Source organism: Oreochromis niloticus, linkage group LG22 (genome assembly GCF_001858045.2).
Source record: "Oreochromis niloticus isolate F11D_XX linkage group LG22, O_niloticus_UMD_NMBU, whole genome shotgun sequence".
Classification (NCBI taxonomy): domain Eukaryota; kingdom Metazoa; phylum Chordata; class Actinopteri; order Cichliformes; family Cichlidae; genus Oreochromis; species Oreochromis niloticus.
Window position 1 is genome coordinate 16,171,902 of NC_031985.2, and position 18,287 is coordinate 16,190,188.

The 18,287-nt window shown below is 41.8% G+C and overlaps 1 protein-coding gene across 1 annotated transcript in view; it reads right to left on the reverse strand.

Annotated features, from left to right (window-relative positions):
- LOC100692553 (dolichyl-diphosphooligosaccharide--protein glycosyltransferase subunit STT3B) overlaps positions 1-14,851 on the reverse strand; it is a 96,792-nt gene extending 81,941 nt beyond the window's left edge. The window contains exon 1 of the mRNA XM_003452429.4: positions 14,327-14,851. Coding sequence (XP_003452477.1) covers positions 14,327-14,586 — 260 coding nt within the window. The 5' untranslated portion in view covers positions 14,587-14,851. The remainder of the gene's footprint in view (positions 1-14,326) is intronic.
- Positions 14,852-18,287: the final 3,436 nt, after the last annotated feature.

Here is an 18,287-nt window from a genome sequence, read left to right on the forward strand (position 1 = left end):
AAAACTAATTGCAAAAAACAACCTGTAAGAATTTTGGAATGGTATAAATGTTATATAAATGCCATTTTTATTCAACTTGCAAGCTGGACTGAGCAAATATGACAAATTTTATTACATAAACATATCAATAGATGGTATAATCTGAATAGATCTCAAGTCTGCAGTTTCCAGATGGTACTCCAAGTGTAAATGATAAAATAATTTTGTTAAATATGCACATATTTCTCTACTCTGGGAAAATCTTTCAGTAAATGCCTATAATAACTGGCTATAACTAACCAATAATCAAACATTTTTTGTGTATCCATCCCAATTAACATATCCTGTTTTTGTTTTTTTAAGAATTTCAGAATTTTATTTTTAATGGTTAAATTTAAAAGGTTAATTTTCAAACATTGCCAAAAACAAAAAAAAAAAAAAAAAAAGTCATCCGATAAGTGGAATTGTTTTTTGGGGGAGTATTTTAGGATGGTCTACGTGGATTAACTCATTTTTGGAGCCAGCTTCAGGCGGATACTTGAGCAACTGTAGTTTGTAATTTTACAGGCCCAGATGTTGCCACGTTTGTGTCAAAGGTATAACAGCCCTCAGTTAACACTTTCCTGGTGGGTTTATAGTCTTTATGACTGTACAGAATACAATATGCTGTCATTTCTGTACATTACAGCCACATTAAGAGACAAAAGAGAAACACCAGGGTATGCTTTAGAGCAGGTATACCTTATTACTACCATGAGAATGCAAACATTTAAGCTCAAGTTTAGATCCTTCTGCCTCTCCAAGCCAACAAAACCTGTGCTTGTACAAATGGAATGACTTTGAGAAATGCATGAGCCTAAAGACTAAGAATTAAATGTTCAGCATCCCTATAGCAGCACGAAATAAAATCTGATATTTGCTCGTTTTGCGGACCATCTGTGTCCATTACACAGCAATTGCAGGGTTTCTGCCAGGAAAGTTGTTAGACTGGGGGGGGGCTATGTGCTCTGTCCACATCCATCTTGAAGTGCATACAACCTGTTCAGTTTGCAATCCCACAACAGACAGCCTTTCTCACCATTTTTCCTGCTGATAAAAAGAGGGATATGTTGGCACCACCCTGGCATCCATATGGTAGCTGACTCAGAAAGAATTGAGCGTGACAGCCAGTTTGCCGTGGTGACTCAACAGAATCCAAGAATGGTTACTTTACCTAACCCATCAAGCAAAAACTGTTTCACACAAAGGTGAACAAAGAAACAGATGGCTTCAGAAACCGACAGCAATTTTTCAGGATGCGTGTGGAAGGCAGAAACGAACATCTCATTCAAATGGGTCATTCCACACTAATGTTAGGAAATCTAGAAGGACTGCAGCAGACATAATACTCAGAACAATGATCATAATTTTGAAGGAAAAGATCTTCCGCTGCTGGGGTGCTACAAGTCTCAAGGACATTAAGTTGTAGAGCTGGCTGGGTGGAAAATCATTTCCTGTATTAATTTCAGAGAAATCAGTTCTGAAGGCTAGGCTTGGATCAGAAGGAGACTTCATAAAAAGGCAAAATGAGGCAGCAGATTTGTGTCTCTGCAGACTGTAGAGCTACAAGATGACACCATCAGTTGAATAAAAATAAAAGTAAAATTTAAACCAACTTATCTATTGAATCTGTGAGAATTTAAGTTGTTATAGTGGGGGGGAAAAAAAGAGTAAAGTTCAGCAGTAGCTTTCAGTACCGCCGTAATCCCATTTTCACACTTGGCAGACTGATGGACATAAAGCACAGGGCAACAATATTGACCAGACTGGTACTTCCCTGGAGTGTGACATACACACACAGAAGAAAGCATACAACTTTGAGATACTCGAGGACATTGTCCGCAATATTGAAAAAGCTGAGTTGGTGCAGCAAATAGCCAGGTGTGCAGAGCAGAGAAAGCAGGCAAGATTTGAAAGTCTCACCTAGAGAGCTCAAAAGTGTCAGCTGTTATCCCCTTCTGAATGGTTATCAAATCTGTCTTTCCTCTACGAGAAATGCTTTTAACCAGTCTGGACAAGCTTTGTACATTACAGTACAACAGTATGTTTTTGGGGTGTTTTTTGGCTTAGACTACTAGAGCTAACTGACATCCCATTCATACAGTCCCCTGAATATACTTGTTTCCCCTCCCCCCTGAAAAAAGGTTAAAAGCTACCGATAATTCTATAATGCCTCACTAAAAATTCAAAGGAATGTCTCAAAAATCCAATATGTCTTAAGGCCGAAACAAACTGTTTATCTAATGGCCTGAAAGTGCACTGATGCCTGCTGTGAGTTGCCTGGAGCCACAATGAGTCATGCTATGCTCAAAGCACTCCTCAGACATTTTTAGCAGCAGGTTAGCTGCATACGAACAATGCCCATAGCTTTCATGAGGGTAAACCTGCACTCAGCAAGCACTCGCATTACACTGTGCCTTCTGTCACTCCATTGAAAAGGTGGAAGGCAGGTCCTTGACAGAGTTTGCAGCTTTCAATGCCTAAAGAGAAACGGCATTATCTGAGGGGCGCCTACAGGGTATTCTTTATGAATATGGAAACAAATACAAAGGGCTTTCAACTGCAAAGGCAGTTTTTTTAAACTATACATATAGCATGGCCTGGCTGAACAGACTAAAGGAACAACTCCATAGGTCTAATGCAGCCAGGGGTTCGATGACCTCTCATTTGATATTAAATGTAGATAATGGATTTTTAAAAGGCCTTTAAGATTCTTGATGAATTTGTTTCAGATGATTAATTTCAATCTTAGTTTCCCTGACTTTTCTTGTTCAGCAGAAATTTCACCTTTGCCGTGCAGACATCCAGGACTGTCATCTTTGCTTTTCTCTATTTTTGAAGCTGGCAGAAAGAAGTTGAGCAGAGGACTAATCTATCTGACAACATGAGAGAAAAATCCCAAATATTCACGAGGTATCATTTATAGACTTGGACAAAGAAACTGAGACCTCAGACAATTAAATGTCTGGTTAATACAGCGCCAACTACAAAGAAAAATCTACTGCAAACATAATCAAACCGCTCAAAAGCATTGATCCTATTCTTAATAAAAGTCTTTACTGGTTATTTTACTGAGCTTCTACGTTCATCACAAAGCAGAACTCCATCTTTGTATTCTCTGCCTGCATTCAACTCCAACTATCACGTAATCACACATCAGGCTCATTGCAGCATTTTTTGGCATAAAAATGTCACCTTGTTTCAGAGCCATGTGGCTCACCCAGGCTACCTGCCAGCTGCTTTACTGGATAACCCTGATGAAATGACAGGCTTTTTTTGCAACCGGTCAGAGATTGACAACCTATTCCAGCTGTCACTCCGTCCTGCTTGACACGCCTCCGTTCGCCCATCTGCCGTTTCTCATTCTCTGCCCTGATCTCTCTTCCACCCGCTCCTCTATCAGTCCCAGCCTGGCTCTAGGCTGTTCTCTTGACTTGAAACAAAGCTGTGGCCTCAGACCATAGCGATCCATAATGTCACACCAGGTGAGCTTACCAGCGGCTAGGCTGTGACAATAAAGTCATCCGCTCTCAACGGGCCGAGGGGAATGAAAACAAACACAAGAGCAGAACAATGGACACATCTGCACCAGAAAAACAAGAGATGGGGTGCTGCCAAAATGGAAAGATGCCCACTGGCGGACTTACAGTGGGCAGAGTAACAGTATACTGTGGCCTGCTTATAGTCAAAAACAAAACACATCCAGCAAATCGGTATTTATTCTGAATATTAAAAATTCTACTAGAAATTTCTGAATACAGCTATAATCCGCAGCTGTGTTTTCATCCCACTTTTGTCTTGGCTTTCTCTTAACACAAGCGAACGTGTCGGCTGATTAATATAAACTCCACAGCTCCCTGCGGCTGCAGTTGACTTTAATCGCCTAGAAACCTAAAGTCTGGGGAAAAACAGAAACGGCACTACAGCTTCAACAACTCACAGAATAATCAATCCACGGCAAATTGATTGGCAACACTTAACTGATTAATTCCCAAGTAATCTTTTCAGGTCACTGGTTTCCAGCCTCGCAATGTTTCAGAGTTTTACGACAGTCAAATCTAAATCAAACCTTGTAAACTAAATCAAATACATTTTTGTACTGTCAATCACAAAGATAAATTGATATTCAGTTCACAAAGCTCAAGTCAGTCTAATTTCAGATTAGTTTCACAATTTAGGAAGTGAAACTCCACTTCCTGTTTTTTTTTTTTATGGCGTTGAAACCACAAACGGAAAAATACAACATTTTGACTTCACACAACACATAGATACCATTCTGCTTCTTATACACATTTAAAAAAAATATGCCCATCATACTGTCAGTGGGGTGTTAAGTGTTTAATAAACATTACGTTTAGTCAATACATCTCCAGGGCCTTTGTGGGGCAACTATGCATACAAGTATAATTAGGCTGTATACAGTTAAGGCAAGAGTTATCTTAGGAAACCTGTATAGTTTAATTTCTAATCTAATAAACAGATCTCGAGTAAATTAAACTCCACTTATCAAAAAAATCTTTTGGTGGATGGCCAAAGCCTCTTTGGTTGGTGGCAGAATTCTTTTATACGAAAAGAAAAACCCAGATCTCCTAAAACTGCCTCTGTTACATGGTTCCCATTAGAAAGTACTAATTTCTTAGGAGCTATGGAAGGAGATACACGGGCCCTTGGGGACCAACTTAAGTCTGAGGCCAGTGGCTTAGTCGAGGACAATAGCAGGAGTGCTTTAAATCCCAAAACATCCTCGTTGCTGAAGAAGGAAACCAAAGCACCCAGAACAAACCCATGTAAACCCAGGAGACGTGAAACCTCCAGAGTATATTAATATTCTAAGGAGAGAGGATACATTGAAAGGCAACACAGGAGGAGAAACAAACAGCGGCCGTGTAACCCTTTATAGTAACTGCTATACAATCAGAGACTCTATTCATTTTATTTACAGAGCGATCAAAAGACTGATGAGTGATTCACACCTGAGATGTAAAGATATGCTAGAAGCTTACATAAAACCTACCTTGAAACAAGGAAAATAAGCAAAAGACTTCAAATGAAGACAACAAAATCTGGACGGCGCAGAACAAAAGGCATTTAAGACGTGCCAACCTGAGAGCTAGCCAATCCTCCAACAAGGGAGTGAGCCAACAAGCACAATAAACAAAATTAAGCAGGGAAACGTGCACCCGAAACTCAATATAACATAACCAGCTCACGGAATAACCCTTTCTTTGGCATTTATTTGATTAAACCAGCTCTTAGCCATCTACCTAGCTTCCCTGCTGATGCTAAGCAGCAAGTTTCTAGGGACTTTCTGCAAAATGTTGGAGGGATTAAATTGAAAGGAGGAAAAATTACTCAAGAATAAGCTGAGTTGAGCTATTTGAACTATTCAGTAATGCTTCAGAGACGCTTTAAGAAGCCGATCTTATTAAATGGGCTCTGGTGTAAGTAGTCTATCAGCTACAGAAGACATTCAATTTAACCTGAGGCAGAGGCCGACAAAATAATACATCACCCTATCCTCCCCTCCATAAAACCATACGCACATATATTACACATGAACATGCACACAAACAAACTGATAAACCAGTTATTTGGAACAATAAAATTCCTTTGGCTTCACCGCCAAAGCCTCCCTCTGTTTGAATGCCTGGCAGGCATTAATTTCTTCTCTCTCTTTCCGCCTCCTACTATCCTATCGCCGTTTCTCTCACTCCTCCTTTCTTCTCCTCTCTGTATGCAGGTGCGCTCGCCCACAGAGCTGCATGCTGACTCCTGTCAGTAAGAGGACAGGGATGTATGATAAGCACAGATCTTCTTTGTTCCCTCCACCCAACTTCGCCCTGAACCATCCAGAGGGCATCGAGGACCACTTCAAAGCCAAAGTGAAGGAGAAAAAGAATGCAGTAAGAGTGAGGCAACATTCGAGGCAGCATTGTCAGACTTGTTACCTTGTTTGTGGTTTGGTGCTGTGGATTATTTTCGGTCTGTCTTAACAAGCAGATATTAGGTTTCTTGCTTCAGTCGAACTCTACTCTTTTCCCCCTCGGGAGGAGCACTACTTTTATCCTGCTTCTGCGCAAGCATCACTATATACACCTGTTGGTCTCCCATTGTTTAGTCAAGTGCAAGAAACAATTCTCACTTGTCAACCTCTTCACGAAGCTCTAAAAATAACAGAGGCGCACCTATAAAAACTATTATTCCACAGACGGAAGGATGAAGGCATTGCTCGACGGTTGTGCTGCTGAGCAAACTCAAAGCATGAAAACTTACTGCTGATCAGTTACTCAATTCGACCAATGCATCTTCTCAACAATAAGACTAAACAAAAGCGTGCCGGTATTCAAAGAGTGCTCTCAATTACGGCCTTGCATCTGTTAAGCAGACACGTCTCTCGATCTGTTGCCCCCCTACTCCCCTCCTGGATGGATGGATACTCCAGCATGAGCGGTCACGGAACAACGATCGCGTCAGAGACTCCATGACAACGCCAAACAGCTGGATAAAAGATGGATCGACCACACATTTTCACTTTGCGTGACACACACCAAGCTGTTTACTGTCACATTGATCGTTTTTTAAAGCTGATTGCTAAACAACGTTTTCGCTTCCTTTCCCCTCAGTCACGTTTGTCTGGAGGCTTTGTGATCACAGCGTGAGCACGTTTTATGATCACTAGCCTTCTCTTTCAAAAGAACGACACAGAAGCGCGCCCGTCTGTATCGCTCCTGCCCCCTCATATAGTATGTGAATGTTTGTGGGCGAATTCAGCTGAAAGGTAGCATCTTACCAAGCACATAACCGTCTTCGGAGTTTGACAGATGTATTCGATCTATATTAGACAGGCTACTCTGGCAGCAACTGGACATCTGCACAGTATGCTGCACTAAATGTTCCCACCAAAGTGAGCCTTTCAGTTCTGATAAACAATTTGTAGTACATTTGCCAGCTCCTGAATAAATTTTTAACAAAAGAGACGTCTTTCCTTTTTTTTACAATGTGGCCTGAAATTTATTAGACCGGAGGTCCAAAGGTGAACGAATGGTACAACACTGGAAACACTGCCATTTACATCTTTAAATGTTAAAAATTATAGAGTGCATAATCATACTCTTAGCCTCGAACAAGAAGCACAATGTTGGAACACACTGTTCAAAGCTTTCAAAGGACAATGCTCTTAAAATCTCATTAGCAAACAGCTGCCAAAATTTATAAGACTGTGGTTTAGAAAGCTAAGGCAGACGACAGGCTCAAGCTAATTTGTAATGAATAATAAACCAAGGCTCTTTCATACCGTGCCCTATATAAACAGGGGACTATGTTCAAACCTCTCTGACCATAGTGTAATTAAATGTAAAGTTAAACAAATACTTAACTGGCTTCACACGTCCTTTAAAAGCTGCTAACGTGTGGGTGAGTACAGCTCTGAATGTGAGGCAGGGGCAATTCATCACACTAACAAACTGAACTACCTTTCTCACAGTGCCATTACCCTCCACGAAGGGGTCTGCAAAGTCGTGTGTCCTCTGAAAAGCTGACGAGTGAAACCAGAGAGGTGGCGATCCTGCCAGTGCTTTCAAAAACGGCTAATGAGCAACACTGGCTAAAGCATAGACGCTTACAGTTTGTCTATAAGAGGAGCACTAACACCATTGTCTTCAATACTCAATGCAATGCCTGCAGTACAATGGCTTAGCAGTTTCAGTCATGTGGTGTCTTTGTGGTAACTGCAAACTTGTTTGTTAACTATGCACTTAACACATCATCTTTCCTTTTATGCATACAGGTCAAGCTCGACTAAAAGCTAAAAGGCATAGGCTACATCAATTCACCCCGAATTGAAGGGACTGCTTTTTGCCTTTATATTGTATATTTACCTTTGTAAAAAGCCCACTGAAATCTTTACATGTGAAAGCTTTCCCCCCCCATTACCAACAAACATTAATACAACCTGAGAACAAAGGGTATAAAGAAAGTAAATTCAAGCAGTCTCATGTCTGAATCATGAACAGGCATTTAAAACAAATCCAAAACCTTGGTCTCTGTAAGACAAAGAAATAAAGATCCAAAATCAAATGACAACAGAAGACTGGGTTGTTTGTATGACTTTCATTGTACTAGGCAGCGGCTACCCCAGGCCTGATGCTGCTTCCTGCCAGGAGCAGCTCATGTACACATGCCCCAGGTGCCCTGGAAGAGATCTGTCGCTTCCTGTCTTCACACATGGAGCGCTCCTCAGATTCGCAAACCTCGCTGCAATGCCTGACACTAGTCCGCTGGGAAGCCTTGCCTCCAAAACAGCACTTAATCATCAGAGGCTTGATATCAAGTCTCCTGACTGGGGAGAAAACAGAAAATGAAAGTTCTGTAAGGAAGAGGAAAAGAAACTCTTCCTGTGTCCTTTAGGTGCTGTGACATAACTTCAGCGCAAAGGTGGAATAGAAATAAAACAGCTAGCTTTGGCACTGGGGTATGCTGTAAAACACTAATGTAAGTCTTGCTTGTAAGTACCAAGCATAATATCAGGAAGGATGGACTCCTTACCAAAAAAAAATAAAAATAAAAAAATCCTGCTTTAGGTAACTGGACACCAAATCTGCGCTGAATATTTTATAATCTGCTGGACAGTTGGGGGTTTAAGCAAGGATCACAGCTCCAGCCAAGTGTCTGGTGGAAAGATCAATCACAACTTATTCTCCATTTTCCCACACTACAGCATTAGCTCACATGTTGCTGTGCCAGCAGCTGTTCCTGGGATGGCCTAATCTACTTTCAGATAAAAGTTTTGAAAAAGACGGAAGAAAAAGAGGGTGAAAAACACTCAGCAACTTCCATCAGAGACCACATTATTAAAGCAATCAGAGTCACTAAAACATCATTTCTGAGGTGTTAACTCATATCAGAGCGTTGTCTGAAACAGCGGAGGACTGTACAATGTATCTGTGAAACCGCTGACATTTCACACGTCTTGTTTTTCTATTAACACTCAAAACCAGGTCATAATCATTGGATGTTTTCCTCTGCATCTTACATCAAAGTCACTATTCTCCCCCCCCCAAAAAAAGATCGGAAAGATTCTGCATTGCTATCCAGCTGTTGTACTAATAGAGCCTCCGGTTTTGCAGGTTTGCAACGACGATGATCAAGAACAAAGCTGACAAAGTGTTAAAATTTTAAGGCTTTCTTTGGGGGGAGGGAGAGGAAGTCGTTTTGTACATTTTAAGCCCAGAAAGAAGAGCACAGTGAAAAAGAGAACGTAGGCAAGTGCGATGAAATAACAGAAATATGCTTTAGAGCATGTTAGGCAGTTTTCCAATGGCTCTGACTTAAAAATCTTCTCTTGACCCAGTAACACTGCTTTAGTAAATGTGTGCACAGATTGCATGAATTCCACAGCATAAGGCACACACACAATCATCTCTCTCACCTTCACCTAAACATGACCCTTGCAAATTCAAACATTTATCAGCTGTAAGGATTTGTCGAACTGAAGTTATATGTAGATATCCAATTTGAGCTGACCACAGTATCTAACATTGCACATTAAATACAGAGAAGATGTACTTTGTTTAGAGCTGAGAGATTCCTAATAAACTTAAACAATATAGACTGCAAGGCTGAAGATGACACTCCAAGGGTAAGATTTAACCCACGACAAACAACCGCTGCCTACCAGCAAAACCCAGCTCTCAGCAGCCCGAGTTAATCCCAAGGAAGGCTCAGGCTGTCTTGTTCTCAATTTCATGATAAAAATTAATCTTTCCGCTATCAGTTACATTCATTTTGTCATGACAGGTCACCGACTTCATTTTAATGACTCAAAAAATCCCTGGCCGTATATTGAGCCAAGTCTGGAAGCAGCCAACTTGAGCTGCACTGCGTCACACACACACACACACACACACACACACACACACACACACACACGTTTACATGCCTCACGCTCCTCATTTCATTGAGCAGACAAACCCTCCCAGTTTGGCGGTCTATTTAATGTCCAGAACTTCCAATTTCTCCCTCTAACCTTTCACTGCAGTGCTGCCAGCCGGATATTGACTTCTTACTCCCCACATTTATGCTTAACATATCTGTGGGCAGTGATGAGCTTGGAGCCTGGAAGCCAAACTGACTATTTTGATGCTTTAAAAAAGCAATAATTTAATCTGAGTGTTATCTGACTGAAATTACTGCATCTAAAAAGCAATGCTTGTGCTGAACTGGTAATCTGTATAACCCTGAGCTGAAGAATCTGAAAAAGTACCACACCACCAGTGAGTATCAAATCTCTTTTCCAAACAGCTTCTGAAAACCCAATTAATTTAATTCACGAACATGTGATGCAGGGAAAAAGTCCCCTTACAAAGCAAACCTTACAGCTACTGTCAAAAGTGAGTTTGGCATTTATGCACTTCTGGCTGTTCCCTTATGCACAAGGGGTCACATGTTGGACTTGGTGCTCTTCCTGATAGACTTCAGAGGGACTTGTGCTCCCCTCTCAGAACCGAACTGGTGATCGTTGGCTTGTGAGGTGAACGTGTAAAACAGCACACTCCTAAAATTCTTCAAAGATCACCCACAGCAATCTCATATGACCCTGCACTGTGGCAGATTTATACTCAATTAAGGAAAAAAAAGGGGGGGGTTACACAATACTGGACTCACATAGCTTAGCTCAGTCACGCAGGGGGAGAAAAAAAAAAAAAAAAAAAAAAAAAAAAAAGGATAGCAACCTCCTTGCAGCTACCAAAAAATAGAAAAATAAATAAATCTGCAACAAATTGCAACTTGTAATCACCAAATTGTTCCCAGAGCCTGAGGTTGTTACACAGTTACAACCACTTGCAAGGCCATTCCACAGGCGACCCAATAGGAGGCGACCCTTGTGCAAACACTCGTAGTCTGACTTGGACTGACTGCAATCACTATAAGAGAGACTGTGGAAGGTTATCAAGTAACTGAGCGTTTATAAAGGCAAACAGATGAAAACATGAGAGTGTCGGCAATCTCATTTTGCAGCTATGGATGAAATAAAGTGAGATAACCTCGTATTACGGAATAACTATGCTGCTGAAAAAGAAAAGTGATAAATTGCAATTTATGTTACTGCAGTATATCAAAAAATGATTAAAAAAAAAAAAAAAAATCACAGTAATATTATATCCTAAGTATCTGAAGTGAACCCCACCTCTAGTGGCTACCAGAGAGTCCAGACATTAACCCCACTGAGAATCTTTGGGATGTGCTCGCTGGGAAGAGCTTCTCAGAAACATAATGTGACTCTAGATGGCGATAAATGTTACGACACTGCAGAAGCTTATTTTAAATACATTGTTTTGTAGCTTAATGATAACTGAATATTTAAAACTCCAGACTACCCCTGTCATATATATACGACAGCACAGTGACACTGTTTCCTCACAGCAAGGAGGTCCTGGGGGTCCTGAGTTCGATTCCATTACCTGGCCAGGGCAAAACACTGTGGAAAGCTTGTGGGGTTAGGTTAATTGGCAAATCTAAAATTCCCCAATTTGAGTGAATGGTTGTCTGTCTCTGTTAGCCCTGCAACAGACTGGCGACCCGTCCAGGGTGTAGCCTGCCTTTAGCCCTTTAGTAGCTGGGATGGGCTCCAGCCTCTGCAACCCTGACGAGGATAAGCGGAAGAGAACGGATGAATAATACTACATAAAAGGCGCTGGTCCACTATTTGCGTCAATCAGCTGCCCCTCCAGTGACACTTCTCCTCTTTGTCCTGTTCAGCAGCCTAGGCGAACAACAGATGAACGGCACTAGTCATCTAGGTTATGCCAGTCTCCTAATGTACTCCAGTTATTGTGAGCCAAATTATCATTTATCTTTATGTAAATGAGGTTAAGTGATTCTTTTGTTCTCTTGCTGACATAGCGCACATTACCTTACTTTAGGAGAGAGAAACTGGCCACCCAGGCTCTTTCCCCTTTCGTCAGTAGCTACACACTGTGTCTGCACCTAGGCAGCCGTACTGTTCCATCTGTGCCACACAGCAGGCTGGCACCTATGTCCTCCACCCACCCTTGGAGTGTCCCAGCCATCAGGCTTTACAACTTTCCTGGCACGAACCCTAATTAGTTCCATCAATGGATGAAAATAAATAAATAAATGAATCCCACCTGAATGCCAACTAATCCCCCCCTGATTTTTAAATAAACAAATATTAGGAAATTAAAATTAGCACAGCCAGATACAGCCGAACCACGGCAGCGACCCTTCTGCAAAAATCAGCACAGCTCGGAGTATTTGCATACTGCAGAATAAGCTTGACATTTGGGTGCTTGTAAATCCAATCTTGATTCTTCAAATTGCCAGCTTGTTTAACGTAATGGTTAGCTGCTGATAATTTGAAGCTCTGCGCAGAGAGGGAAAAAAAACAAAAAAAACAATAAGCGCTCAGACAACAACGGCACTAATCGTGTGTCTGATGCTGATTTCCAATCATCATCCAGTGTTCACACAGCTGGAAAAAAAAAAACCCAAACAAAACCCACACATTTTCTTTCTGTCAAAAAGGTGAGAAAGTTATAATGCCTGATGAAACATAATTACAAAACTCTTTAAAAGATGACCAAACAAACATTAGTACATGTTTAAAAGAGACACTCAAAGTAAAACCCAAGGGAGGGTCAGGTTTGCTGGATTGTTAGGAGTATGAATTACTAAGAAGTCAGTCAGTTCTTGGTCAAAACATGACACAAGGGGAGGAGGACAATTCAGTATCAATGAACAGCTGACTGTAGATATTCTTCTGATGCAAGTCTCCACTTTGATAAGGATACTGTGCATTATAAAAAAAACCACTCCATTGTAACTGAATTTACAGTTTTACACATTTAAGCTGGCAACAGAAGGTTGAAACTGTGCTTTGTTTTGTGATCCGGGGGGGACAACAGATGCAGACTACTCATGGCTGCGAGGGCTTTTTAAACTTCTGAATATCAAAGAATGTCTTTGCTTTCTTTCCTGTGACAAGCTGCCAAAGAGCTGTGCCATTCTTGCTCTGCAACTGTGGAAACGGGTGCCACTTTATAGCCTTACACTGAGGCAAAACAGCTCCCACTGCTACTGTGAAATGCAGCACAGTACCATAGATAATATACTGTATCCAAAAACTCTATGACCACCCCCCAAAACTTTAATCGGAAATATGAAGGCTGTAAAAGCAGCTTCTAATGAGTGCAAGACACATGGGACCACTCATTAACAGCGCTAAGGTCAGCCCTTTGAGCAAATTCCAGTCTGAGAGAAGGAGCAAGCTCATCTGAACCACGCAGAACCTCCCACAGCCATAAGCCTTGGCCCTTGGCTTTGAAATGCAATCAAGTTATCAACATAATTGAAGACGCAAGTGTCACCCTGAACTAGATGGAGCACCTGTCCTTGAAAATTAATAAATGGATGCATCAGTTCTGCTGCCTCGTTGAATGCCACACAATATAAGACAGCAATGAGGGAATGACAGGGCAACCAGGCGGCTGCCTGTGAGCCCATGTGACACTGTTACAAAGCGGAATAATTCTCCATTGTGATGACAGACACGCCAGACCGGATCAGTTGGCTTCCGGGTTACAACCTGCTGTTACGAGAAGCACCGGCTGTAAGCTTGCAAGAGACCCTGTTCATTCAAGATGTAGCGAAGCAACAATAAGACACGAGAAAACTAAAACTACTTCAATCAATCAAACACATCGATGAGGCACACGAGTAAAATAATCAGACTGTTAACCATTTTACATTTTCACTGGTTAAAATGCAGAATTTTTTATTTATTTTTTTCCCTGCTCTTTCAATCCGAATAAAGTTCCTGCAGCTAGACTCAAGACAGAGCTCACTGCAGCAAGTACACAGATCTACTGTTGGGTAACACACAACTGAACAACTGGTCAAACCAGACTAGTTAGCTAGCTCTTCATGATATTTAAATGTCAAGGTCCCGCAGATGGGCTGCACATTGGGCCACCGAGCCTGTATATACAAGTGTCTGTGCCAGGGACATGTGGGGAGGGGGCAATGCTGTTTAATCACGAGCATGAGCCCCTAACGAACCACAGCACAAAATCAAAATTAAAGTTAAAGCTGCATTAAAAAACTTCACACCGCTGCGAGTGTGCTAACTTTATAAAGCGTAAAGCAAAGCGAGGAGATAAATAAATACACGTCGTGTTTAATTAAAAAAAATACCTCCCCTCTGTGGGGACTTAATCCTCAGCCTCTCATTTCCATTACAAGCAAGTGTAACCAGCGAATAGACTGAGCAGACAGTAGTTAGCTAGCTTACCACGGGTCGAACTCGTGGATGATGCTCTCGAACCGGATCACCGCAAAAAGTCTGGAGCTGAATCCCGCCAGGCAGGCCAGAAAAAGAATGCTAAACGAGAGTAAAGACTGCCACCCAGCTGGCTGTGTCAGTCCGCCAGACAGGCCTCCTTTGCCCCCTCCTCCACCCGCGGCGCCGGGTCGACTGTTCCCGTGCACCGAGCCCCCGGCGTTGGTGGACGCTTTGTGCTTGCCGTCGCTGGCTGCGTGTTGCTCCGCCATTTCTGCGCGCAGTGTCGGCTGGATTTGCTCCTGCCCCGCTCCACGTCTTTCCCCCCTCTCCGTACTGTCGTATACTTCCCTATGCTGTGCCCGCTTCTCTCAGGTATCCTATCATCTAACTCCTTCGGGTGTAAGGTATGATTTAATTCGGTATCGCTACTCCGGGAGACCGCTGTTACATCCCGAAACGCACACTCATGCGCCACATACCGAGGCTGCAACCGTCAATCCGCTTCACGATTGAACGCCGGCGGAGAGGGGCGGGAGGGATGTAAGGGGCGGGCTCTAGGACGCGCAGGCGACCTCTCACAGATCGACAGGTACGAAGGGGCGGGATTCTATGTATCTAGACCAATCAGAGAAACGAACCTTCTTATCCGACAGATAGCTTTACCAATGAAAACGGAGTAAAATTATGGCTGCAACTGATTGAAATAGGGATTATCCTTATTATACTTTCGACAAAGTAAATCCGATAGTAACTATAAATCAAATCTTTATCATTAAATTTTTTTTTTTACAGTTTAATTAAGATAGAGAATAAGTTACAGAATGAGAGCGCACAAGGTTCTTAATCTTGAAGGAAGCACTTTCGTGTACCTAAAGGTATATAAGCAGGTGTGCGAAGATAAATTGTCTGTGCGACTGCAATATTTCTGTTGCCCTTGGATGTTGTGGACTGACGGTGGGGTGGTAATACAGATTGATGTGTCTCATCATTACTGTGTCCCCCAGCAAAGACAAGAACACAGCATTCATCATTCCCTTAAAATCGGGATGTACTTTCACAACTTGCCCCAAAGCCTTGAAAGACTATATTGAAATAAAACACATTTTTTTAATATTTCAAATAAATCCTCAAGTTTTTTGTATTTTGTATTTTTTTATGATTGATTGTATACATTTATTTTGTACTTGGTGGTTTCAAATAACCATGAGACAGAGGTAGGAAGTATTATTGATTTATCTGAGGTGTGATCCAGTCCCAAAGGAGAAAAAAATATAGTCCAACAGCCCTCTTCGGTGTAATCTGATAGCAAAAAACGTTTTTTTTCTGAACTCACTGTAGACCAAATAGATTTAACCCTGATAAGGATAAGTGGAAAAGGATGGATGGATGGATTGACACCTGTTTTCAATACTTTTGAATTGGGCTATTTAAACAGATGATGTATATTCTAATAGCATTGGCATCTTGACATCATAATTTTGAATTTATAAGATAGAACAAACAGCTAATACCCTACACTGGTTTGAAAATATCTCAAACTGGCCCAAATTCACATCCCTACTTTGCATCAGCGCTGTTTACAGCTACCCTGTCACCTGTGAGACGATCATTTTTGAAAACGCAAATGAAAAATTCATGTAAGAGAACAGGACTGAAGTTTGAGCCGGCTTAATGTGGTTGTGCATTCAGACTGTCTGGTGGTGAGATGAGGAGGGGATAAGAGGGAGATGAAAAATACAGCTTTGGAGAAATGGGTAGATGGAAAGCTCATAATAAAGGAGAGTAAAAGGATGATTATGAAAATTGATGGGGGTCATCATAGAAAGCAGGTGGAGTGGCAGAAGTGGATAAGAGTTTGGAGTTCAGGAAGAGATCATAGAGACTGAAAGAGAGACACCATCAGCGTCTGAAGCTGGGATTCAGTGCCTAAATTCATTCACACACAAAGACTAAACGCAGACAGACGGCAGGAGTGTGATACATGTAAACACATGAAATCCCACGCACACATAACCGCATGCATATTGATGAAGCCGTCCTCGTGTAGGCGCACGACAGTGTGCTCATTCACACACATATGCGCCCAGCGTCTCGATCATTCGTCAAGGCCTGCTTATGCCATGAAAAACACTCTAACCCTTCACGCTTTCTACTCTACCTTAAGATTCTGAATGGGTGACCTTTGAAAAGAAGAAATGGAGGCTGTGAAGATTGCTTCAATTGCATCTCTTGTCAAAAGGCCAAGCCAAGAAGAAAACCAGCCAAAATAAGTGCTGTTGCCAGGCTAGAGCGGCTTTGCCTTCGCCCTCTCTCCAGAGGCAGACTTGAATGTTTCTGTTTGCTTTGTTTTTTCTTTCCCTTTTTTTTCTTCACCCCACAGCATCACAGACTTGCAGAGTTTATGCACAGCATCCTTAGGTGTCTCCAGCTTTTAATTTTGCTAAAGGGCAATTGTGAAAACCCCCAACCCTAAACCCTTAAATGCCTGCCATGGGTCAACGAGCGAGGTGTCATAAATGATTAAGAGGATTATAATAACAGCATGGCAGTTTTTAGTTTTCTGAAAATGTTACAAGTAAATCCTGTAAACCAGAAATATCTATCATGTCATCGAGGTGGAGTATTGATTAGCCTAAACAATTCGTCTGGAGATGCATATCAATATCACATCTCTGTCTCATTTTGTCACTGCGTGAAAAGAGAAGAAAACAACTCCTTTATTAGATGTCCCTGATGAGAGCAAAGTTGCTGCCCGCTTTAAAAAAAGTAGCCTCCCATCTAATACATGCATTATATGTAAAGTGCACTTAGTAGAGAGTCTGGAGTCGAAAACTGACGTCACAAAGCCTGACCAGATTCCTGATAGTCTGGGGATTTGATAAGGAAAGAGAGAATTATGGATCGATCTGTTATCTATACCTGCTGCTTCCTATTGAGGGTCATTACTGGAGGCTGGAGCCATTCCCAAGATACAATCGTTTGAAGGCAGGAAAACAACTAGATTGATTACCAATCCTTCTTTCAGGGATAGCAGGACCATACAAATTCATACACCCATGACTCTCCAGTAACCGGCTTCATGTCTTTCCAAGTCTGAATGAAAACTCAAAAGGTTTCTTGTTGCTCTGTTTTCTCTCATTTCCTTTCATTTAGCCGACTTGGCACTCCTCTTAACTAATTACCTTGTGCATCATCTATGTGTAAAATGGGTAAATCCATCATGTATATTCCATTTGCTCATTATGAGCAGAAACACAAGATTCAGACATTTCATTCAGGAAGCTTTGATACTTTTACTTTTCCTGTTATACTGTAATCCATTATAGCGGGATGATTAGCCAGCACCACTGCACACTCAGATCTGCAGTGAAACAACCACTTACTGTTCCAACAAGGTGCAGCATCCAACTGTTAGGAGCTATTTATGCACCTGTGGCCAGCAGAGAGTTGGGCTGTCTGGTTTAATGCTCTTTAAAAAAAAAATCTGATGGTCAAATTTCACGTTAATTTTTTTTTTAAAACCCAGGGTATTGAAGCCTCTCCGTGAGTTAAATTACATCTTCAGTCTTTCAAGTGTTAGTGAGAAATCAGAGGAGGAGAAATATAGCAGAAGCAATGACCTGAGTCAACTTCTACTTGATGGTGTGTGCTCCGTGACCAAGTGCACGGGGGTTACCTGCGTGGCTTCATCAGTGACACACCATTTCACACTGAGCACGCCTCATTTCTCCACACAGGGCCACGGAGAGGTAGTTAAATGCACCGGATGTGGACACAGCTCCCTCAGTCCCCACTGAACACACTCAGATGATACTCGGCAACTGCACGACACGCTCATCTCGGCACTGATGGGAGGAGTGTTTACATGGCTTTGGCATTACTTAGCTATTCAAATATGTGCCTGTGCACACTCAAGATAAATATGAAATAGTGCAATAAGCTTCTATATTTTGCAACAGAATATAGCACA